General features: G+C 43.7%; 1 protein-coding gene and 1 long non-coding RNA gene across 4 annotated transcripts in view; one reads left to right on the top strand and one right to left on the bottom strand.

The window, feature by feature from the left end:
- Nucleotides 1-1,438: 1,438 nt before the first annotated feature.
- Nucleotides 1,439-22,222, bottom strand: LOC311584423. Of its 2 annotated transcripts, XR_014774863.1 has the most exons (5): nt 21,806-22,222; nt 21,022-21,446; nt 13,025-13,129; nt 12,486-12,892; nt 1,439-1,510 (listed from the first exon to the last, which is right to left on the bottom strand). It is a non-coding gene; the product is annotated as an uncharacterized lncRNA (long non-coding RNA). The 2 variants fall into 2 exon arrangements; XR_014774864.1 differs by lacking the exon at nt 1,439-1,510 and having other exon boundaries at nt 11,036-12,892.
- The window catches only part of PRKG2 (protein kinase cGMP-dependent 2), a 100,833-nt gene continuing 96,881 nt past the window's right edge, over nt 20,338-24,289 (top strand). The window contains exon 1 of one of the 2 annotated variants that reach the window (XM_084758722.1): nt 20,338-20,850. In XM_084758722.1, coding sequence (XP_084614848.1) covers nt 20,681-20,850 — 170 coding nt within the window. In that variant the 5' untranslated portion in view covers nt 20,338-20,680. Of the gene's footprint in view, nt 20,851-21,502; nt 21,829-24,289 lie in introns of those variants that run through there. The other variant, XM_084758723.1, reaches the window with a different exon arrangement.

Here is a 24,289-nt window from a genome sequence, read left to right as displayed (position 1 = left end):
TCCCTGGAATACTTCACACAATCTCTGCATCGTGTTGTCTAATCCCTGGTATACTTTGTGTAGAAAGTGTCCCTATCCATACATTTCTTTCTTTCTATCTATCTGTCTATCTATCTATCTATCTATCTATCTATCTATCTATTTTTATTTAAGAATACATGTGAGTCGGGGGAATAGCCATGGCTTCTGGAGAGGACCTTCTTTTAACCCTAGGTATAGCCAGCTCACAATGTTATTGTGCACAGATCCTGTATCTCTCTAATTCTAGCTTTCTCATTGATAACTCAGAGATAGAATACTTACTTAGAGTGTTACTGTGAAGAATGAATATATGATTATGAGTGGTATCTTTCTTTGAGAAGATGTCTAATAAGTAGAGGCCTTTCCATTGTATCTTCTAGTAGGATGCATTCCAGTCAGCTAGCCACTCAGATGCTATATATATTTTTTTTTTAAAAAAAGAACCCAAACCATTAGTTTATCCTAATATCTTGAACTACATCCAAGACTCCATTGCTTGGACTAATTTCATGTCCATAACGGTTTTCAGGACACAAGGGCAGTGATGTATACATAGTGATCTGCTATATGACGGCTCAAAGGTTGGCTTCTGGCCATTTCAGTAACCGACTACTTCAACTGACATGAGTTACATTTAATATTAAAACTATCAAGATCAATTATTTAGATCAATATTCTATGTCCAGGCTTATGGAGTCACAGTGATTGCTAAGTCAGGCTATTTTTTTCAAATACAGAAGCAGAGAATGTAAAGAAATAATTCTTCGCTGCTTTTATTGGATGCATCTTTTTTTTTTTCCATTCCCGAAGAAAAATTACATCCAGTCCTGCAGAAAATTCTGTTGAGTGGGAAGATAGTTTCTTAAACAGAGAAGGTTGAGGAAGCCTTGAGAAGCCAGACTCCAATGGTGATTTTTACTAGAATTTACATCAAATTCCTTTCAATTTTTGAAAGCTTGGGGAGAAAGTTGTTTAATACATCCTGGCGCATTGACTTGCTATTCAGGAAGGACTATAACAAGAATCGTTTCCTTGTTGATTCTAGAAAAAAAAATCAAAAACATTAGATTATGAAAGAGGTCCCACGGTACCTAGAGCATTGCCAGGGTCAGGAGGAATGCAAGGCAAAATGAGAGAGCTCTCGTGCTGTCCAACCTGCAAAGATCAAAGTGGAATTTAAACCAAGAAAGGGACAGATAGAGATGTTGTTCTACTGCTAAAGATGAAAGTAGAGAAAAGCCCCAGCCGGAGAGGCAGTAAGTATGTGCCAACTGAACTTCCTCCAGCTGGAGACTGTTTGAATAAGAGATGAAAGCACAGAGAAAAATCTAAGTGACCTAATGTTGAGGTTAAGCTTCTTACCTGGCATGGCCAATCTGCAAACACAGGTGGAATTATCTAGAACTTAATCTGTGTCTCCAAACCAGATAAACATTAGGCTCGCGAGTTGAGTTAAGAGTCAGGTTAAAGCTGAAGATCTCCTGGAAGACTGAAAACGGGAGAAACCCAGTTAAAGCCAACACAAGTGGGGCGGTGTAGAGGCCAAATAAGGGCAAAAATCTACCCATCTCCTTGGACAACCGCACAGGGAAACTGCTAACACTTCAAAAGCACGCAGCAAGAGGCCCTCAACAGTTAGAAATGGTGGTGGTGAGAAGACACGACTAAAGTTTCACTTTTTGTATTCTGAGCGTAGAACACCGGGGCCCAGTACATGCTAGGGAAGTGTTCTACTACAGATTTACATGCCCAACCATCAATACATATTTGAGAGAAAGAGTCCTGTTGCCACATCCTGATCAATTTTGACGACTTTTTCCCCCAAGAGGAAAAATTAAATTACATAAAGCACTGACTTACATAAATATATTTTAGAATATTAGTAATATCCCTTTAAAAGTTAAAAAATAACTCCTTAATTCTACCAGTAATTTTTACTGATATTTTCTAAATTCTCCATGAAGTTAGGCAATAAGGTATATGCCGTTCACATGGTACACTTTTGAAGGAGATTAATGTTTGAACTAGAATCGTGAATTAGTTTCCCAGTACAAGAGCAGTAAGATTACTTAAACAGCTAGATGTTCATAAAACATTTCTTGGTCATGAGTGTAACTATGCTTAACCATATGAAAAAATGAAAGAGAAGTACGTCGAACTGTAAGTAAAGGTGAATTAACTAGGAAAACATCCTGCCAGTAGAAGAGGCTGCCCATCAAAGCAACAGCTGGCTGGGAGACTCCTGAGGGCTTTGAGACATGGCCAGAGACATCTGGACACCTTTGGAATATTCAGTCAAACAGGACAACCAGACACATTTAGCACTTTCTGTCAAAAAGCAGGATTGGCCCTTTGAATATTTACTCAGTTGGGGAAACACCTCTGACATGCATGGAATCGAACTTCACAGAACTAAGTGTATTCTGGCCAAAAATATTGGAATTTAGAAATGCAGCATTGACATAAAAATAAATAAACCTTGTTTTGTATTGATGTGAGGGTGCTAGGAAGTAAGCTCGATTTGGCTTTCCTATAAAATAGGTCATTTTAAACTTGGACAAGAACAGGTTTTGAAACGCATACTTTTGGCAGCCATATTGAATGAAAACAAAGTCTGTTTGAAGTGACAACGTGGTCACTGCTTTTGACGTCATAAAGAAAGACCTGGGAGAAGTTGTTCTTAGTCACAGATAGCCTATCTTCGAGTTCCAGAGAGATAAGTATGCTTTGGTTGGATGGCAGGGGTGGGGGTGGAGGGGCTGGGGGAGGGGGTAGGAGAGATGCTGATCTCAGAAGGTTTCTATATAGCTAGAACTGTTCCTGGAACTCAGCGGTATCTACAAGTGTACCTTCTGAAAACCAAGTAGCAAGCATACCAAAGTTCAATTAATTACTGCTATTCAGTTGTGCAACAGGCTGCTTTAGGAACTCAGAACAGCAGCGGGCTGGCCGACCCTTGACTTTACAAGTCAGAAGTTGGGGCTAGGCTTACCTAGTCTTATCCTACTTATCTTTGCTGGTACTATAGGCTGGACCATGCTCTACCCACAATCATAACAGTAACGTTCAAGTTCTGAACCCTAAGACATCAGGTTGCTATGTGTTTGGGAATAAGGTGTCTTTGGGAGCAACTGAGTTAAGGTGAAGTCATTGGAATAGCACTTATCTATTCCAATATGGGCTGGTGTCCTTATACGATGTGGAGAGTAGGGCACAGATCGGAACACAGCAAAATAATGTGGACACACAGGCAAGGCACCCTGTGAACCGGGAGACACAAGTATATAAGCCAAGGGAAGGGGCCTGGCGGGCTTTCTCTCATAGGCTGCAGAAAGAACCAACTGGATATGTATGGTGTCACAGGCCTTTAACCTCAGCACGTGGAGGCAAGTCTCTATGAGTTCAAGGCTAGCCTTGTTCACATATAAAGTTCCAGGCCAACCAAAAGTAACATAATGAGACCTTGTCTTGAAAAATATAAAATAAAAGGAAGAACGAGAGAGGGGAGGTGAAAGGAGGAAGGGAGGGAGGAAGGGAGGAAACCAACTTGGCTAACACCTTGGTTTTGGACTTCTAGCTCCCCAAAGTGTAATAAAATGAACGGTTATTCAACCCAGTGCCTGGTGCCACAGTGTCTGCACACGCGTAGCATAGGTCTCTCCAAATCTGCAGGTGGCAGCTGTTTGGGCAGCCTGCTGATTGTTAGCCTACAGCTGAGATATGTGGAGGCTTCGGGGCCTCTTTCTACTTCCTTGCCCCTCCAGCCATAGCCGTTCACAAAACACCTAAGAAAACAAGAACATGTACTCTAAGGTCTCTTAAGACTCAGAACTGGGTCAGTATCACTCTTGCTGTATCTTGTTGATCAGAACAAGCCCAGGGACCAGTCAGATACATCAGCAAGTAGACTCTGCCTCATACAGGGAGGAGATATGGGATATCACGACTCTTGCCCTCTTGCACAATGGCAATTTGACATTGCCTTACTCTACGTCTTCCCTAGAAGAGATATGTGGGACGAGATTATGCTCCAACACAAAAATCTGGGAACATATCCAGTAAGAAATATATACAAGTAAGGCCCAACAATTTGAAATAGGAAGTTGAACATAATGTATTATTTTAAGTTTATTGGTTCTTCATTAAAAATAGTGTTTTTCAGGGCTAGAGAGATGGCTCAGCTGTTAAGAGTACTTGCTGCTCTTCAGAGTGAGGACCTGAGTATAGTTCCCAGTACCCACAGAGTAGCTCACATCAGCTACAATTCCAGAAATTCCAGTTCCGGCCTCCAAACACTGTACACATGCAGTGCATATACACACATGCAGAAAAACTATTTATACACATTAAAACTATTTTTAAATGGCTCTTTCTTAGACATACTGGATATGAACCTGTTTCCTGTGCACTACTGATGTCTCATCTAGAAGGTAGGTCTGAGATGACCAGCCGAAGAGTGGCAGTAACAGTGTGCAGCTTAAACCTTCCAGGAACAAAAGAAGATGGGCAGAAATCCCCTGGGCATGGAAGCGTCAACCCTTCTTCCATAACTCTGTGGTCCCTTGCTGAAATGACTTGGAAAGCATTTCTTCTCATGCCTGCGACTTCGTGGTCCCTTAGAGCACTGCTACCTTTAATTCCAGGAGCACAGATCAGCAGGGTTTTCACCTGGTGAATACCATAAAGATCCTCAGCTCCCAGCATCAGCTAGAGCACTTCTGGTCCAGGAGACAGGGTCCTGTAATTTTCCCAGAAGATCCACCTTCCTAAGATGGGCAGGGGAGATATGATGGAGATTTGAAGGTTATAAAGACAATCCAGATAGACTCCTAGTAGAAAGACCCCATGCTAATCTGTGCTGTAAAGCTCCCAGGAGAGTTATTGTCTAGGTATTGTGATGCCTACAGATCTGCTCACCTATAACACGATCTACATAACCAAGAAAGAGAACTATAGCTGATCCTGTTCCAACTCTCACAGAGAGCTTCTGGAGAGCAATCTTACCTTGTGGGGGTTGATGGACTAACAGAGAAGCATCAGCACAGGAAAGGTGGATCAGGACAATGAGCACATCTGTAACCCCTCAGTTTCGTTTCACAGAATTTTATCACAGCAACAAGAAAAGAAGCTAACACAGGTAACCTACATGTCTTGTGTTGGCGGGTGAAAGCTGTGATGCAAGTGTGTGAAGGGACACAGGATCTGAATGAGTTTTGTAGTGATGAGCTTTAGTCTAGAGCAGATCACAGCCATTTAGCCTTGTTGAACAGGCTCTATGGCCATGATGGATGCCTAAGATGGGAAAGGGCGTAAGGTGGATGACGGATGAACACATGATTTGTTCACTACTCACCCGTTGACTTTCCAGACCAGTTTTCAGACCAAAATCTACAAAGAATGGAAGTAAACCTTTAAGTAAACCTGATACCAAGAAGCTACAGCTATTCCAGTTAATGTGTCTGGGTCAGTCAACACTTGACGAAACAATGTGGTGACTTTCCTACTCCTAATCAACATGGTGATTTCTTCTATTGATAATCCCAAAAAGTATAAATAAAGGGAAGCCAAAAGGTAAGAGCTATGCTTGAGTAGAACAGAAGTTCATGGAATCTGCTAGTGTTCAGAGATCAGAAGCCATACAGATTGGTGGGAGAAGGAAAGAATAATGACTGAGGAAAATTCCAGAAACTGCACAGGCTGGAGGAAGCTGTTCTGAGGTGAGACTAAAAGCAGTTGGAGAAGAAGCAAACGAAGACTAGTAAAAGACAAATGGAGACAATCATGAGACGTCATCCCAGAGATGAGAGTCCTCTGGCCACCTAGGATCCCACCCACAAAACAGGGCACAACCCCATTCCTCATGTTAAAGCTCACACTCCACCAGTAACTTGATTTTATTTTCTATTCTACTCTTTTTATTTTTGAGACAGGGTCTCTCTGTGTAGCCTTGGCTGTCCTGGACTTGTTTTGTAGACCAGGCTGGCCTCGAACTCACAGAGATCTGCCTGCCTCTGCCTCCCCAGTGCTGGGATTAAAGACTTGTGCCACCACTTGGTTTGGAGTTTTAAAGAGGTTGTCTTACAATAAGTGGGCTCTGTTTCAGTCATTTTCTTCCAGATAAGGATATTATTTTGATAGTATTGAATAAAGATATATGCCAAGGGCCTTACCACTTGCAGAATTCCTGGGATAAAGCAGTGAGCAAAATGGTATTCAATCTTGAACTATGAACTCATAGAAGCTTAGTGAAGATGACACATCCAGTTAATAAAATTCCACATAAAGCATGAGTGAAATTATAAAAAGTTCCTTTAAACTTAATATATGACATGCAATAAAAGATTACACACTCAACAAGCATGCACTGGGTGGCTCATTAGCAGCGTCTTAATAGGCTATGCCCTGGGAATGCCAACTTGAATAAGTTAGACTCCCCACTTATTATAGTATAATAGATAAAAATAAAATAATAGTTAATTAAAAGCAAAAAGTTATGATCATTAGTCTCTGTGGTAGGTACTCATATTTCTATAAAGGAAGTATATGGAACTGAAGCAGAACAGACTCTTCTGAGGCAGAGATCGGACAAGGCCAAGTGAAGGTGATACTAAACTGAGAACTAAAGATGAAACAAAGTATCATTGTAAGGAGAGGTGGACAGAAAGTACAAAGCCTCAAGGAGAGAAAAACCTTACAAGATGGAGCGGGAGTTGTTGTTGTTGTTGTTGTTGTTTTTAAAGGGAAACCAGTGGCTGGTTACTGCTGTGGTACACGAACCAGATGGAACATGAGTCCGACCACACAGGACCCCCTGAGCAGTCAAGGGACTAGACTTGTTCGTGAGTGGGAAGCCCGTAACTGACTTCAAGTAGAGTGGGACATGGTCTATTATGGAGTACATGCAGAAGAGACTGAGCAGATAAGAGACAGGGGCAGTGAAAGCAAGTCTGAAGTTGTTGCTGTACTCCACTTACAAAGGGATGGGAGCCTAAACCAGGAACTCAGGATAGATGGCCAGACAATAGATGCGGGACCTAGGTGGGAAACCGTGATGTAGAGTAAGAAGTTTCAAGTGAGGACAGCAGTAGAGCAGGAAGAAGTCATACAACTGTGGAAGTAAGGCTGAACTTAGATCTCTGTTTGCCCCAGGAATCTCAATATCAGATAGTTCTCAGCAGCCAAGTAGGCATTCCAGCTCCCCCGCATGGCTCTAGGTGATTCCACCATTGAATTTTCAAGCGTCAAATTGTTTCAAGCTAAGCTGCTTATTTTTCAAGTAGCACAGCAATGCCCCTTCAAAGGGAAGTAGAATTTTTTCAAATAGAAACCAGGCTGCATCCCAGACTAAAGGATGACAGTCACGGGGGCGGGGGTGTGTGTGTGTGGGAATTTATGCAATGCAAGTTGAGGGCCAGACCTTACCTGAGGTGCCAGGAAAGACATTAGAGAGGAGCAGGGACCACTCAGATCAGAAATGCCATAGCCATGTTCAAGGGGAGTGTGTTTGGGGGAGAGGTATTGGGGCAGGGCTGGCTAGCTCGTAGTCAGAAGCCAGGTCAGACAGCTTTGTGGCTCAATTATAATCAGAAAATGAATAGGTTCCCTACTCTGTTTTCCCCCCAAATAAATGTATTTTTGAACCATGTCTCTATTTTGACTGAGGGAAAGTAGAGTGGAGAGCTATTTTGCCTGGTATGAATAAAATGTCAGAAGCAATATATCGGTCTGTTGATTCCTTTTTTGAAAGAATTAAAAAACGACATCATTTTTATATTTGGAAATTCTTGCTTTGTTCTGACTTGATCTATACGGTTTGCTTTAAAGATAATACTGCAGAAGCTCTGATCTTACAAAGCTTTTAACTAAACACATTATATTTTGCTATTGCCTACAATAATTCAGTTTTGACTATACCAACATATTTTCTTTTTATATTCTCATTTTTTACTTTCCTGTTAGCCTTAAGCTCTCTTTCAGTATTTGAATTAACCAACCCTTTCCTCCACTGGTTTTATAAACCTGAGATGAGTAACCCCCTCATCCTCCTATCATGAGGGGAAAAAACCAGTGCATACAGATCCAAGCTGCTCAGTCTGCCCATGGAGTGGGATTCAGGCAGTTGCTATCCTAAAGAAGGCTGCAGAAGGCTTGGAGAATGAACCGCATTAAAAATGACACGATGTTTAAGTGTAAGAGGGAAAGCATGCCGAAATAGAAAGAGGAGAGGAAAGAAGAGTAGATACACTGACCAAAAGAACATTCAAAAACAGGTGGCTTCAGAGGCAAGATGAAGAGGGTCCAGTGAGGTAATAGAAACCCCAGGCAAAGAGGAGCAAGAATTGTTCTGAGAACACAGCTTTATTTTATTTTTTAAAATATATTTTATTAATTTATTCATATTACATCTCAATTGTTATGCCATCCCTTGCATCCTCCCATTCCTCCCTCCCTCCCATTTTTCCCTTACTCCTCTCCCCTATGACTGTGACTGAGGGGGACCTCCTCCCCCTGTATATGCTCATAGGGTATCAAGTCTCTTCTTGGTAGCCTGCTATCCTTCCTCTGAGTGCCATCAAGCCTCCCCATCCAGGGGACATGGTCAAATATGGGGCACCAGAGTTCGTGTGAAAGTCAGTCCCCACTCTCCACTCAACTGTGGAGAATGTCCCGTCCATTGGCTAGATCTGGGTAGGGGTTCGAAGTTTACTTCCAGTATTGTCCTTGGCTGGTGCCGTAGTTTGAGCAGGGTCACAGCTTTAAATCCTTAACTGTGCTTGATGTATTGAGAAAGAGAGGGAGCCTAAAGATGAGCAGGAGCAAAATCTTCCAGGGCTTGTCGACTGTGGAATGGAGTTTGGACTTTGTTTTGTGTACAGTGGAGGGTGGGGGTGGGGGGGTGTAGGGAAAGATCTTGGCAGAGCATCCCCATGACCAGACTCCACATTCTGCAAAGAATGACTCGTCTGCACTTAGAATGAGGGCAAACACACCTGCAGTAGCCCTGTTTAGCTGCCACTGTGGTTGGGACAGAGGAGAGATTTAGGACCTTGTGGAAAGCATAAGGAGAGAGAGAGAGAGAGAGAGAGAGAGAGAGAGAGAGAGAGAGAGAGAGAGAGAGAGAGAGAGGAGACTGGGCCAATGTAAAAGATTCAAAAAACCAGAAAGCCGAAGCCTTGATGATTAGATAGGAGAGGTTGCTGAGTGGTGGGCCTTGTGGAAGGCTTGAGCTTTGCAGCTTAGGAGGCAAGGAGATGGTTTTCCCCTGAGAGAGGAAGAACAGGACTGCTGTGGGGCAGCGAGGAGATGGAAGGCAAAGAGTGGCCATCAGCCCTTGGAGGCATTTTGAGAGTGCAGTGACTGCATGGTGTTTGAGGGGGAGAAATGCTATTGAGTAGTGTCCTTATACAACTCTGCAGGTGAACGGGCTTCTCAGAGGTGGTTTCAGCAAGCCCATGCCTTTGGGACCCATGTTTGGCATCCACATGGCGTCTTCTCCCTATCCCTTAGAAATCCTGCATTTCCTCCTGTGGTTGCTGACCCAGCTTACATGACCCATCCCACCTATTTAATTGATCTCATTGCTTTCAAGTCAAGGGCAGATCCTCTTTCTTACCAGTCACCCAGATCTTGGTTAACCCTTTGCTTTCTCGTCTATTTTGGTTCCCTGTTTGATCCAGTCTACGACCCTGCCGCCATACTCTCAGACATTCACAGACGGTGACTTTGTCCAGGGTCTCTCATGGGCTTAATTACTATATCTGCGTCTAATCTTTCCCTTCCATCTTTATCATTCAGACCATGGCTGGAGCAACCTACTCAGAAAGCATTGCTGATGTTTGTCACTTGGAAACATCACCAACCGCTCAATGCTGAGACAGTGGTGTGTAAAAAAAAAACAAAAAACAAAAACAAAACAAAACAAAAAAAACAAGCAAAAAACTCTTGGTTCTTCGGTTTGCTTTAGTTTCTCTCTGTAGCACAGGAAGCTGCTGTGACATTCACACATGGCACAACTGACTTCAGATCTCATTTTAGGTAGGCTCTGGATGGACAGAGAGAGGGTCTTTGTCCTAGATTGTACTTCTGCCACCATTGCACACAGATTTAGTTTCTAAGTTTCTTAACTAAGGATACAATTGTGGGTGGACTGTGCCACCCCAAAAGGTAGCCTGAAGCTCTGACCACTGGTTCTGTGGAAGTGGTCTTATTTGAAAGTGATTTTTTAGCTGTAGGAGGTCTCTGGTGGAATTTTGTGGGGGTCACTTATGTACACTATTATATCATCTGTAAATAGGGATAATTTGACTTCTTCCTTTCCCATTTGGATCCCCAAGATCTCCTTTTGTTGTCTTATTGCTCTGGCTAGAACTTCAAGAACTATGTTGAAGAGATATGGAGAAAGTGGGCAGCCTTGTCTGATCCCTGATTTTAGAGGAATTTCCTTGTGTATCTATCCATTTAATTTGATGTTAGCTATTGGCTTGCTGAATATATCCTATATTATGTTTAGGTATGTGCCTTGAGATCTGATAGCCTATGACCACATATTGGGGGAAGAGGTCCCCCTCAGACATAGAACTAAGGGAGTGGAATAGTGTGAAAGAGGGAGGGAGGGAGGAACAGGAAGATACAAGTGATGGGATAACAATTGAGTTGTAATCTGAATAAATTAATTTTAAAAAAAAGAAAGTGATTTTTTTTTGGAGATATCCTAAGAGGAGCTCATGGGGATGGTCCTGATATGGTACAGCTATTATTCTTATGGAAAATGGAGCCTTTAACATAAGGAGACTGCTATGGGATGGAAGACGTAGAAGCTGAAATTCTATGGTGACGAGCTAAGGGACACAGAGGCCTGGTGACCACCACCAGAAGCTCAGATGAGGGCAGTTATAAAAAAAATAGGTTTCAGAGGGCAAGTGAAATGCCAACATCTTTAGACATCTAGTTTCTAGAACTGTGAGAAAACATATCCCTACTGTTTTATGCAATCAGGGTATAGCAAGTTGCTATGGTAGTCCTAGGAAATTGATTCAGAAACCACATTTCTTGACAAGTGGAACACAGACTTCTCCAGGGCCCATCTGCCCATACTGTGGATGCTGTCCCTTCATGCCTCAGATTTGCTCATGTGTGTGTGTATGTGTGTTTGTGTGTGTGTGTTTGTGTGTGTGTGTAAATAGTGTGTGTACCCATGAGTGTGTGTATTTAGTACGAGTATATGAGTGTATATGTGTTTCTCTGTTAGTGTGTGTGTGTATAGTATGTGTGTATGAATATGTGTATGTGGTGCGTGTGCTAGTGTATGAGTGTGAATGTGTGTGTGCTGTGCATCTGTGAATGTGTGTATGTGGTGTATATGTAGCTGTGTGTGTGTGTGTGTATCTGTGTGTATGTGTGTCTGTGTCTCTCTGTGTGTGTCTGTGTATGTGTGTATCTTTGTGCATGCGTTTGTGTGAGTGTATGTGTTAATGTGTGAGCAGGTGTTACTGTGTGAGTTTACTGCACCATCCCTGAAGAATTTACAATCTGGGAACTTTTCTTGAAGAGAATGTTTGCAAATGCTATACTTCTCTGGATCTTAAGAGTAATTCAACATTGGCCAACGTAGTTCAAGTCCAGCATGCTCTCAGACAGTTGAATCATCTCAGCCTCCAGCTCACAGCAAAGCCCATTTTCTCTATTTTACTCTAAACATTCTAGAAAACAGAGAACTTGCCTTTTTCTATTTTGAGTCCTTAGGTTACAATTCTGCTTGTTGAATCAATGATATGGTCCATGCATGAATTGACAGTTTCAGATATTAAAAGACATCTAAGTGGTTAATTTTCCCTCTGCTCCTCATTTGAGGATGTACCAGGAAGATGTACCTCACATGTCTCCTGTCCTGTCCTCCCCACATGGTGGGCTGCAGTCTCTCAAACTGTGAGCCAAAAGAAGCCTGTCTGCCCTTCACTGTCTCTATCAGGTAACAGCAACAGGAGAAGTAACAAAACCGCATCATGTATTGGCATGGTTGTTCTGACAACATGGTGAGCTCACTCTCCATTTTCATCCTTAATGGAGTTTCCCAGACACCTTGTGATAGGTGATATGACATTACAGCGATTACAGACAACAACATACAAGTCCAGATTTATATATCTTCCATAAGGTAAACATTAAAGAGATTTACTAAAAAAATAAATAAAACAATTCTTCTTTTCATATTTTTTTTTGGGAAAACAGCTATTTTGTGTTCATATGTAACAGTCATTAATAATAGCTGTTTAAAAATGAACAAATGTTTATAAAATTTCTGAGCCTTAATTTTGAATATGATAAATATTGATAGATATAACCCACACAAACAAGAAGATGGATGGGTCCGCAATAATTTTAAGACTATAAAAGTCTTCTGAGACCCAAAAATGACAACCTCTGAGTTAGACAAATATGGACCCACAAGAAGTTTCAAAACCTACCGTCCACCCAGAAAGCCTCCAGGAGGTTTCCCTCTGGTTGCTGCCTAGGTTGAGTGCCAAAGCCTTCTGGAACCATGTCTGCCCAGCTGCTGCTATGCTTCACTACCTATTCCCTCCACAAAATCAGTTCTTTTCCTCCTCCGGAACCTGTATCCATAACCAGCTGTGTCATCTGTGGAGCGGGGCTAAGTTCTGGAGTCTGCCATCCCTGCTGCAAGTCCCTCAAACTGTTCCTCTTCTCAATGCCGAGGGACTTCAGTTCCCACACAAAATCTCAGGACGTGTCACTGCAATCAGGTCTTGCAGAAGGGCGACTAATTATATTGTGTCTAAAATGTTCTCTCTGTCCAGGAGCCATTCAGTCACGGAGGAAATGAGAGCAACTGTAAATCGCCGCTGCAGAATTTCTAATAAAAATCCACAATAAAAAAAAATCAACACATGCCTCTTTCATTTTTCTTCAATTTAAACAAAACTAGAAAGAAAAATTACATTCATCTCTGACCTTACAGAGATCAAACCTAGCAATATCCGCTTACCTATGACCCAGCATGTGAGTCGGGTACTTTGTGAATGTCTGCTGACAGCCAGTCTGAATGCTGCCACGCGTCCTTGTGGCCTCTGATAGTCACTGACTTTGGCTCCTAAAACGAGATGACTAGAGGTCAGGGCAACCCATGCCTCCACTTTATTGTATTCCATCAAAATAGGAGCCTGGTTTTAAGTGGGCCATCCTGGGAAGTTACACTGGTAGCTTTCCATAGGAAAGCTATATGGACAAGCTGCAAAGCTAGTAACAATTGACTAGAAGAAAGGACAAATCATGGACACATTGGTTAGATTGCTTTGTAGGATTCCCATCCCCAAAGTCATGGCGTAGAAATCATTAGTGGCATTTGACAGTGTGCTAAAGACAGAAGGTGAGCCTCATCTTCCAGCCTTCCCAGTGCACCATGCTGGCTACACACAGGTCTGGAGATGATTTGTGATTTGCTGTCTCTAAGCAGATGGTTCTGCCTGGTGCTATGCCATCAAATGAGTTCATTTAATGGCACACTGTTTACACAGACTTGAGCAAGTCCTCCTGCAAAACAAATTGACCCAATGAAGGACTGAGTCTAAGCAGGATTCTCAATTATCTTTATTTCATGGACATGCTGTTTACTGATTAAATGAAACTTTTGGTATCTTGGAGGATTTTCTGGAAAGATCAGTTACAGGCAGTAAGAATGTGGGAAATGAGGCTGCTTTATATCTCCAAAGAGGTCCTAATGGATTTAGCTCCTCTTGGATGGTTATTCAAAGAGACAAATATAATGCATTTAAAGCTAAGGTTCTGCTATTTGACTACCAAGATAGGAAAATAACAGTCTATATCCATATGGTATTATACTCCAGAAAAGCCAATGAAAACCAAATAATAGCTCTCAAATTACGTTATCTTCCTTCTGTGGCAGTAAGTCAGCATTACTTCCAATTTATATTGGTATATAATGACAAGATATGAAACAAATCAAGACTCCAAACCCAGTCAGTATTAAGAATAAGTCATGCAACTCTACTGATTTATAGGCAGGGATGGGTGTTTCATTAAAATCTATAGGTGGGAGCGTCATTTATAAATATGTGGTGATATGCCACTTTTTATGTGTTGGAGCACGTGGCAGTTGGGACTCCAAAATATAATACACACACACACACACACACACACACACACACACACACACACATATATATATATATATGTGCATACTCATATATAATCATATACACTTGAATTTCTAGTTTGGAATAATTTATATCACTCATACTCTTAGGGGATAATTCAAACCATAGTAGTTACTGTTTTCACCTTGAAAAGTCAAGGAGGCCAATTACCACAAGTAAGAATGCTGGAGTGAACATTTGGAACAAGGATGAAAAGGCTAGATTATTTTCCTTATAGTTGCTAGACAGAAACCTAACAAGTAAGTTTAGTAGGACCATCGTGGAATACTTAGTACCTAAATGAGACTGACATCAAGAATTTTACCTACCACATTACAGTCCTGCCTGAGCTTTTCGAACAGCCTGTACCACGCTGGTCCACATTCTCCCAGGCAGCCTCCATGGACTTCCTTGCTGTCCCTGGAACTCACCAAGCTCCCTCTGGCCACTGTGCTCACTCTTTGCCTTCAGCCTGGCATTCTCCTCCCAAGATCTTCCCATGATGATTTTGCTTCAACATTTCAGCTGCTGTCAACCACTCCTCCTTTAGAGAGGTCTTCTGTGAGCAGCCCCTAGAGTTCACCCTGCACATGCAACTTACACCACGCCCAGCTATAGTCATTATATGCCACTCATCCAAATGAGAAGATGCTTTTCATATTAGCATATTTCTTTTCTGTCTCCAGGAAGTATCCTCTCCACTATTTATTTCATGCCAACACACTACTCTCATTCTGTCTCCTACATGGTTAAACACCCTCGTGTGTTTATTGTCTGCCTTTTTATTTGTATATGGCTTTGCAAAAATGAGTATTGTGTTTTATGCATAGTCATTTTATGCTATATACGGGCTATTAGACTTCATATATATATATATATATATCATTCTACACACAGCACATATGTATGCACACTCATTTCATTGCTTCAATTTTCTACTATATTTGCCCTTTCAATATATTTTCAAGTATTTTCTTCTGGCATATATTCACTAGGGATGAGCAAATTCATCTTCTCAGAGGTAGGCATCGAGAATCCCTAGTCTTCTAGCAAAAGCAACAGTAGCAGCAAAAGTAGTTGTAATAGTGTACAATTGCAATTCTGTTTTTGTCCCTTTGTGGCCCTGCAGGGGAAGCTCCCTAGGATATACATTGTATCCAGAAGTAGAGCTGGCAGCAGGCTGTGCCTATTTTAATCTGAGTAAATTCTATCCCTTTAAAATGGCTTTACCAGGCTAATCTCCTCTCAACAGCTAAGAATTTAGTGTTATGGGAAGGGGGCTTAAACCTACCTTGTTTCACTAGCTTTCTATTATCTAACAATAAAGTGAATGTGAGAAGCAGACTTCCTCCAGGCTGGGCAAGGCTGGAGCTAAGCACCAAGAGTGTGGAATAATGTTCTGCACATTAACAATTCAGGAGCTGAACATGGACAGAAAGCAAGTAAAGGCTCAAGGTGCTAGATCTCCCTATAAGATCAGAAGTACTTGAAGTGAAAGTCATTGGGCAAATGGGCATGAAGGATGAAAGGTTGTAGCTATAGAGCAGAATATTTTCTTGGCTTGTGTCACCTGGAAAATAATACCCGTAGAGCCCTCACTTACTGCCCTAGAGCAGCAGGAGGGAGGGACAAAATGGAAGTGAGAAAGAAGAGCAGATACATGGTGGTGCATTACCAGTCCGACCTCAGTTTCTCTAGCAAGAAAGCTGGTTGCTGAGTCATTGAAGAGCTGCCAGAGTTGCAGAACCACTGCTCCAGGGTGGGTGGACAGGCCAGCAATTTATCTGTTGTTCTCATCCTGAATCCTTCCTCTTAGTGGTCAAGGTCAACACCACAAAGCATCCTGGACTTTACTGTATTTCTGGGATGTGTTCTGGTCCCCTCCAGGCAGCAGTTAGAACCCCTGTGGTGAGGTCAGGTCAGACCATGGGAGGGAGTGTTAACAGAAGCAGTGCTGTGTTAGTGTGGTCCTCAGGTCCAGGGAGGTTGAGTTAAATGGCGATATTAACCTCAGCATCACAACCATGGAGATAGTGTGAGCCACCGCTAGTGCTATCATGGCTGAGAAGGACAGCCAATGGCCGAGGTCCTTTCAGTGCAACAGCAGAAGTGGATGCCTGAAACTTAGTGAGATGTATGTTAGGTATAAGGCTACTTATGAGAACCCCGAAGGGTTCAGAGGCCAAGGGATTGGGCATGTGGACTTTTGAAACAGTGCACAGAGGAGGGGCAGAAAACATGGTAAACATGATGCACAGTATCGTGCACTGGCATGTTAGCTACTCTTTGGCTTCCGGGACTAAAATATCTGATGGAAACGACTTGAAGTAGAGGAGAAGATTTATTTTGGCTCAGCTTGCGTGGAGTTGTTTGAGTGCTCCGTGTGCTTGGGCAAAAATCACGGAGGTAGGAGGGGATGGAGAGGGTGTTCTTCACTTCCTGGTATACAGGATGCAAGAAGGGTCCAGGGACAAACACCCACCTACAAAGACCTGTTTTTTTTCATGCTAGGTTTTACCTTCTGAATTTTCCAAAACCTCTCCAAATTGCACCATTAGTTAGCAACAATCATTCAATACCCGAGTTGTTTAGAGGAATCCTTCATATCCAGACAACTCAATTATTTAGTGAGCACCCAGAACTAGAAAAAAAAATCTCTCTTTAATAAAAATCAATGCAGACAAAACCCACATGACTAAATTCATGATTTGTTACCTTATAGGGAAAATGTACAATCTCTTGATTTCTAATATATTAGAGTGCTAACTTTTAAATTAACCAATTACCATTTCAATCCATTGTCTTTATCTCATAAGAAACATCCCCCAAATTCCACAGAATCTCAGAAATGTCATTATCCTGGGTGATAATTTATGACTGCATCAGCTTTGGAGTCAGAACTGCTGCATGTATTAGGTGAGATGAAACAAAGATAAAGCAAATGTTAGTCCCATCCATAGGAGTTTACAGTTTACCGGAGAGGTGCAAGCACACATGTCACAAAAGTGGATGAGACAAAGTGTGGTGCTAGGGGTTTATGACAGAGGTCCAGATATCTACAAGCAATGATTGATGGTGGAAAGGGGGCCAGGCTTAAGAACGGAGTCCTGGGATCTTTCAGGATGGATAGAAATTGAGGTACTCAAAGGAGATGCTGAGCATAGGCAAGGCAGTGGTCAATTTAGGTAGGGGACACAAGGAGGTTCTAGCTTATGTCTTAAGAGGAAAACCGTCCAAATGTGCCGTAATTGATGCCCATGAACCTCACCCTCCATCTCACCCGAATCAGAGGGGAGAATTAAGCAAGTGAGAGGTCACTGGCCCCTTGGTCAGGTCAGGGTGGAAAGAAGCAATGATCTCAGTGCTGGGCTTGGAAGACTGTGTGACGTTAGAAATAGAAATATCACTCCCATGGAAGAAACAGACACTTTGAGTAGAGGTTTCTTTCAGGTCTTTGATACCTTGGTGAATATTTTCCAAGGAAATGTAAGAAGGAGTTTGTTAAAAATTATTTTATAAATAATATAGAGCACTGGACTAGGTTATTTATGGAATTGTAAGGATCCATCCACAAAGCCCCTATTTTCAAGTCCAGCAGGAAAGGAGGGAAGCGCACAAGTATGTGGAACTTGGAACACTGTACTTCTGTGCTGTCAGACACAGTCACTGCGCGTCAGTCATCGACTTCAAGGAGGAACTGAATGGCAGTGTGGGCAATCCAGAAATTCTATAGCATGGAAACTGGGTGGAATTCACTGCCCAGCTGTGTTATTACGCCCAGTGATGCTGAAACCTGAATACCACAGCACCAAAGGGACCCGAATATTTCCTAGATGAGAATATGGCAAAGCCGAAAGAAAGAAGACAGAGTGGTCAAAGGCTCTAGCCTTACTAGTTGGGGTGGCTGCTCAAGGAGTTAAGCTTCAGACCTGTTTGGAAACAAGGGAATGAGCAACATAGGAAAAGAAGCAATTACAGGAGATGGAGAGAAACTTGGCTAATGAGAGGGCACAGTGTGCGCCGCTAGGATGCCAACTGTCTTTCTCTCAATCCAGATCCCCTGGTCTAGAAAACTGCTTAGCTCCAGGGATGAGGGTCCTAAGCTGGAGTCCCGTCCTGGCAATGCAGAGCTCATCTGGTGGCTTTTGTGGAGGGGAAGGCGTGTAACAAGACGATGTGTGATGCATCTCCAGCGTCTCCTCTCTGGAAATTCACCCCAGAAAAAAAGAGAACTCCATTTGGAAGAGATTGCACAGGAATTTAGTCACGTAGGTCCTTGGGAGTCTGAAATTGCTGTAAGACCTGCTCCTAGCTCAGCTTCTCATGTGGTTCCCTGTCACGGGAAGAAGCGAGCAACGCTGAGATGTCTGTAAGGCATGGTGGCTGCACTGGGGTCTACAGCTGTGTGTATAGAGAAGAGAGGTTGCCTTCTGTTTTCCCCATCACTGTAGGTGACTCCTGAGCATTGGCATCATGAAAACATCCATTCTTTCCTGACAAGGGTTAAAAGAAGTCATGGGGAACCAAGTGTAGCAGATACATTTCCAAGAGAAGGTTTGTGACCGCCTAGTTTTTATGTCCAAGGACCAAAGATATTTCTCAGAAGGAGCTTAAAGGTGGGTTGCATTCCTCTGTCAAAGACTTCTCTCTCTCTCTCTCTGTCTCTCTCTCTCTCTCTCTGTCTCTCTCTCTCTCTCTCTGTCTCTCTTTCTCTCTCTCTCTCTCTCTCTCTCTCTCTCTCTCTCTCTCTCTCTCTCTCTCTCTCTAATGAGATGAGAGAACTCTTTGTGAACTCAGGGGAAAGAGTGATTTACTTCTTTGAGCTTGCTTCCTGTGGTCTACCTGCCCAGTGCAGTAAATGCCATAAGTGAAAGATCACATGCAATCTTCACCACATGAGTAAGGAGGGACTCCCTCTGCTGGCAAGTGCCTCCTCCTCACCTGTCTGAGTCTTACTTATCTGTAGGTTTGAATGACATTATTTTCCCTCATACATGAAAGTGCCTCTGAGCAGCTTTGTCGGGCAGACCTGATATTACCTACTCAACATCATTGCCACATCCTCCTCTTTTGTTCAGTAACCTAATTCGAGGCTGTAGCCTTGAAGGTTCCAGGGGCAAAGCTGAAAAGGAGTCCAGGTCAAGCAATCAAAATGCCACTTCCACCATTCCAGGCATTTAGAGATGGACACATGACCCAGTTCTGAGAAACGGAGGGTGGAAAGAGGACTCATTGGAAGCTTCAGAGAGAAACTGTCCTGTCCTTGAAAAAGACATCGTGTGGCTTCTGGCAGGGCTGGAGTTGCATAACTAGAGACTCTCCTGTTGTGAAGCCACGGGCGCGGTAGTCCTGGGGATAAATCTGGTCCTGCTAAGGAGAGCAGACAGAACAAGAGAAAGAGTCCACAATTCTCCCTGGACTTACTCAGTTGGTGAATTGACCAACTAGAGTCTCTTGACCTTGGGACTTCTTGCTCTATGAAACAATAAATGTCTTTATCATTTGAGACATTTTACTTTAGGCTATTTATTCATGGGTGACTCCCATGGCAACTTTATATTCCTATTCTTTTCTTTAACAGTATTTGGCACATGTATAGTTATCTGCTTCATGTCTGTTTCTCCCGCTGGATTATAGACTTTAAGATGACAGGACACCTTCCTTTTGTTCATTGTTGAACTCCCAGGAGTAAATGCTGGAAGTGAGTCAGAAGAGATGCCTAAAGCAATAGTCCTCTGCTCTTGCTGCTGCTGCTGCTGCTGCTCCTCCCCCTCCTCCCCCTCCTCCTCCCCCTTCTCCCCCCTCCTCCTCTTTTTCCTCCTCCTCCTCTTCTTCTTTTCATCTTTCTCTTGCTTCTCCCCTGCCCCTTGTTCCTTGGACTGTTGTGTTTTGTTTTGTTTCCTGTTGGGTTTCTCTGCTGTAAATGAAGTTGACCTGCAAGAACACTACCTGGTTGCTAGGAGAAATCCCAGGATCCTCTTCAACTCTAGTTTTATATTGCTGTCTGAACCCCATCAGTGCTTTCCAAGCTTTTACACACTTAGCCTAGTGCACACCAACTGGACCAAAAGATTCATGAAACACATTTGCTCTTAATATGTTTTTTATGTTCTTTAAAGATGGTAGCTTTGATTCAATGTGTCAAATCTGACTTAAAATCATTTCTTACCATGACTTACTTATGACTTACTTACTTTTCCACGGACTCTCTCTTTTCTTTGGAATTCTTCATTCCCCACCTTTTCTGATTAGGTGTTATCGGAAGCCGGCATAAACTGTACACAGACTTGAGCGAAAGTACATGGACTTTTCTCCAGTTAGTAGAAAAACAAACAACCGTTCTTCCTCCTCTGAAACTTAATGGCCTCATTCAACAAGTGTGCACGGGCGTCATTCTCTGTGGGCTTATGTATGTAATAGTGCATGCTGGAGTTGCATGAGACCCACAGCCCCTGGGCGGTTGACACTCCCCGGGGAGTCCTGGCCTAATGTTCTCTTGCTACAAGCAGAAGAATAGACCCTCACTGTATTGCTCACTCTGCAGAGAAACTGCCCTTGTCCTTGTGAATCTGCGGCAGACGCTCCTCTGGGAGAGGGAAGAAAGGGGAACTCGCTACAGCAGGATCTCACACCACCAGAGCACAGCATACTGCGGCGGGTGAGTATATAAATATACCTAGAAAACCATGATGCACGCCTTGGGATACTGTGTCTAAAAGGCCACGGGAGAGCAATAAATTACTTGCTTGAATAACCAAGAGATCTCTGTGCCTTACAGATGCAGGAGTCATAATCTCTGTGTCCCTGGCATTCTTCATGCATCACGTACTTGATGAGTTAAGGCTCCAGAGTCCTGGAAGAGCTCAGGGCCAAACAGCCCTTGGGTCACGTGTCTTGTAGAAGGGCACCTCTGTGACACCGGGGAGCATGTCCAGGGTGTGTGCGCCAGTTTGCGCTCTGGAATGGAGAGAGAACCAGCCAGAGAGAGCAAGAGCCTGCAGTGAAACAGGCTGGAGGCACAGTGGTGGAGAGGGAAGAGGTTGATGAATACCCCCCTCAACTTTCCTCTCCCTGGGCCCACACACTTGAAATAGAAATAATAACACAACCAACCACCCGCTTGCATCCACGATGTTATCGCCCTACTTAAGTTGCCTCACTCCGGAGGTTCGGGGGTATAAAGTGCAGACTGTCGCCATCGCCGCAGGCGGGCTCCGGAGTTCAGTTAGTTAGCGCCGGCGCGGGTGACCCCACCTTCAAGGAAACAGGCTTCAGGCTCTCCCACGCCACGCCGGCCTGACCCCCGCCCTCCTCTGTCCCTCCTCTCCCGCGAGCTCCCTCCGCCCTCCCGCGCGCCTCCTTCTCGCAGCGGCCCCCGCAGACCAGAGAGGTGGCAGCACCCACGTCGCCGCAGCTCCTTCCCGCAACGCGCCCGCCGCGGTCCCCGCTCCCAGGCAGCGCGAGCAGCAGTGGCGCCAGCAGCCCGGACCTTGCACAGTGCGCACGGCGCTTGTGGGGACAGAGCTGACCTGAGCCCAACCGGGGCCTCAGGAGGGCGGCGTGGTGGAGGACGCCAAGAAGCTACAGCCGCGCGGAGGGGACGAACTGCGCACCTGGAAAGTTACCCGGCGGCCTGGTGAGGCTGGGGGCTTGGGCACCCGCAAGGTTCGCGGCGAGGGACAGGAGTGGGGACGCGAGGGTGCTGCTTGGCGTGCGTTGCGCGATGTGCACCTCTCCCACACCCAGCCGTTCTCTGCTAGGGATGTTTGTATGTGGACGTTTGCAGGCTTTTCGTTCTCTTCTTGTGGCGCCGATGGCTCCATACAGTACTTGGGTTTAGAGCTCAGTGTGGCTGTAACATCCTTTGGGTTTTGAGGTTGGGGGCTCAGGGGTGCTGTCACGGTATGCTATCCTGGCTTTGTTCTCCGAGGTCTGAATAACTGATAGGGCATAGGAGACTCTTGCAAGGACTTTTACAAGTGCTTGTAAACTTGTTTGGGTGTCCTGTCACTCAGCACCTTGAGGCTCTTGCACGTTGCTGCATATCCTGGTGAAGAAAGGAAAAGAGCAAACAAATGTCAAGAAACCAGCCACTTTGGAGATGAGAGAAAAGGAAATGGGTTCAAGTGCAGTGTGAGAACAGAAGGCAGAGGCAGAGCAGGGGCAGGGAGGCCAGAGCTGAGAACAGAAACCAGCACAGGGGACCATAAGGAAAGATGAAGCCTGTCATTCAGCGTCTTCATCTTGTTTCCTAAGTTCTGTAGGAAAAAGGCATTTTTTTTTTCATTAAAGAGAGTGCAGCATCCACCTGCTCCCTGCCACACCCCCATACACACACGCGCCTTAGAAACCATTTCTCATCTTCGCAAGTTTCTATTTAGCTCATAGAGAAGGCGAGCATCCCACAGAATACACAACAGCTGCTGCTCCCTCTCCCGTGGCGTTTTCTACACTGGGGTAATGAGATGATGGAGCAAAGAACTCTCTTTGGAGAGTTAGGCTGTCCTCTCTGTCGAAACCCTGCATACCTGAGAATAAACAATTTGCAGTGGTGATGCCTGCGAACCCACCTTTTAACAGTCCTTGACTCCAGGCCTCTGTGGCCTCATGTCACCTGATTCCTCTGTGTTATTTTCCAACTGTGCCGTCTTCTCTCATGTTTTTCTTTTTTTCTAGCTTCCTTGCCTCATTATCCTGGGTTTATCAGTACTGCTATGTAAAAATTCTCTGCATGCCCCACGAATACTATCCTGACATCAGCTTTTACCAAGGGACTTTTAAAATGAGGTCTATCTTTACTCTTCTGAAATGGCTAACCTCTGTATCTTCCCTCTGACCTCATTGCCTTTGACACATCTGGGATTTGAGCTGTGGCCTGTAGGTGTCTTGAAATTTCTATTTCAATGATGTCTATTGTCCTTCTTTCCTTCCTACAACTTTTCCTTATCCTTTGCCTGCCTGGTTTTTTTTGTTTGTTTGTTTGTTTTGTTTTTTGTTTTTTGTTTTTTTGCTTCTCTTCTTCTCCCACAAATTACATTTTCACAGGTTATGGCAAGTCCACACTCGACAATGTAGGTATCTCTTTCTTATCTCCCTCGGTGGTCTCATGTTTGAGTCTTGCCTTTGCAAGAATCCACCTGGCCTCTTCTTTGCATGGACATCTCCATCTTGTTGGCCCATGGGCATTACAAACTCCGTACACCTCTGTCTCCATAAGTTTCCTTCTGCATGACTCCGCCCGCGTTCTGTTGGTGTCATGGAGGGTCAGCATAGATGGGACTCCATGGAACATGTTCCACCAAGTAAATAAATGACACAGAATGGAACCATCACCTTCCTTCCACCTGCCCAAGATCAAAACATTGGGACTGACTTGTGCCATTGTCTTGTGTACAATTAGAGACTCTACCCTGAAGGTGGCTCTCAGTCACCTCTACTTTTTAAAATTATTCTGAAATTTGAGATTATAATATAATCACAACACTTCTTCCTTCCCTTTCCTCTCTCTAAAACTCCCGTATACCCTTGTTGTTCTCCTTCAAGCTCATGGCCTCATTTTCATTGTCACTTTATATATATATATATATATATATATATATATATATATATATATATAATAACTACATATATAGTTATTGTATGATATATATATGTAATACACACACATATCAGTTCAGTCCATATCTTGTTGCTTGCATGTGCATTTGCTTGTATGTATATTTCCAGGCCTGTCCCTTTGGCATTGGGCAACCAATGGGTGTGCTGTTCCCCGGGAGGCTCACCTCTCCTGCTCCCAGCTCTCCCCAGTTGGCTACAGTTGTCTGTGTAGGTATCTCTCCTCACTTGGAACACATGGCTTCTTAGCACAAGTTTACCTTCGAGTCTAATTCTTAGATTCCGATGCTGTTGTCTTTATGTGATCACTAATCCCTGGAAACTTCCTCAGTTTCCACTTCCTTGTCAACTACTGCTCCACGTCTTAGTTTCCCCCTTCCACTTGATTTTCTGCTCCCTTACTTATTACTGCTTACTACACTTCTGTGCTTGAAATTTACACAAGTCTCTCATTTCGAGCACACGTCCAAAATTAAACTGGT

Source organism: Acomys minous, assembly GCF_964271855.1.
Source record: "Acomys minous genome assembly, chromosome: 15".
NCBI lineage: Eukaryota > Metazoa > Chordata > Mammalia > Rodentia > Muridae > Acomys > Acomys minous.
The sequence above is the reverse complement of the archived record's forward strand: the minus strand, read 5'-3'. Positions and strand labels throughout refer to the sequence as shown.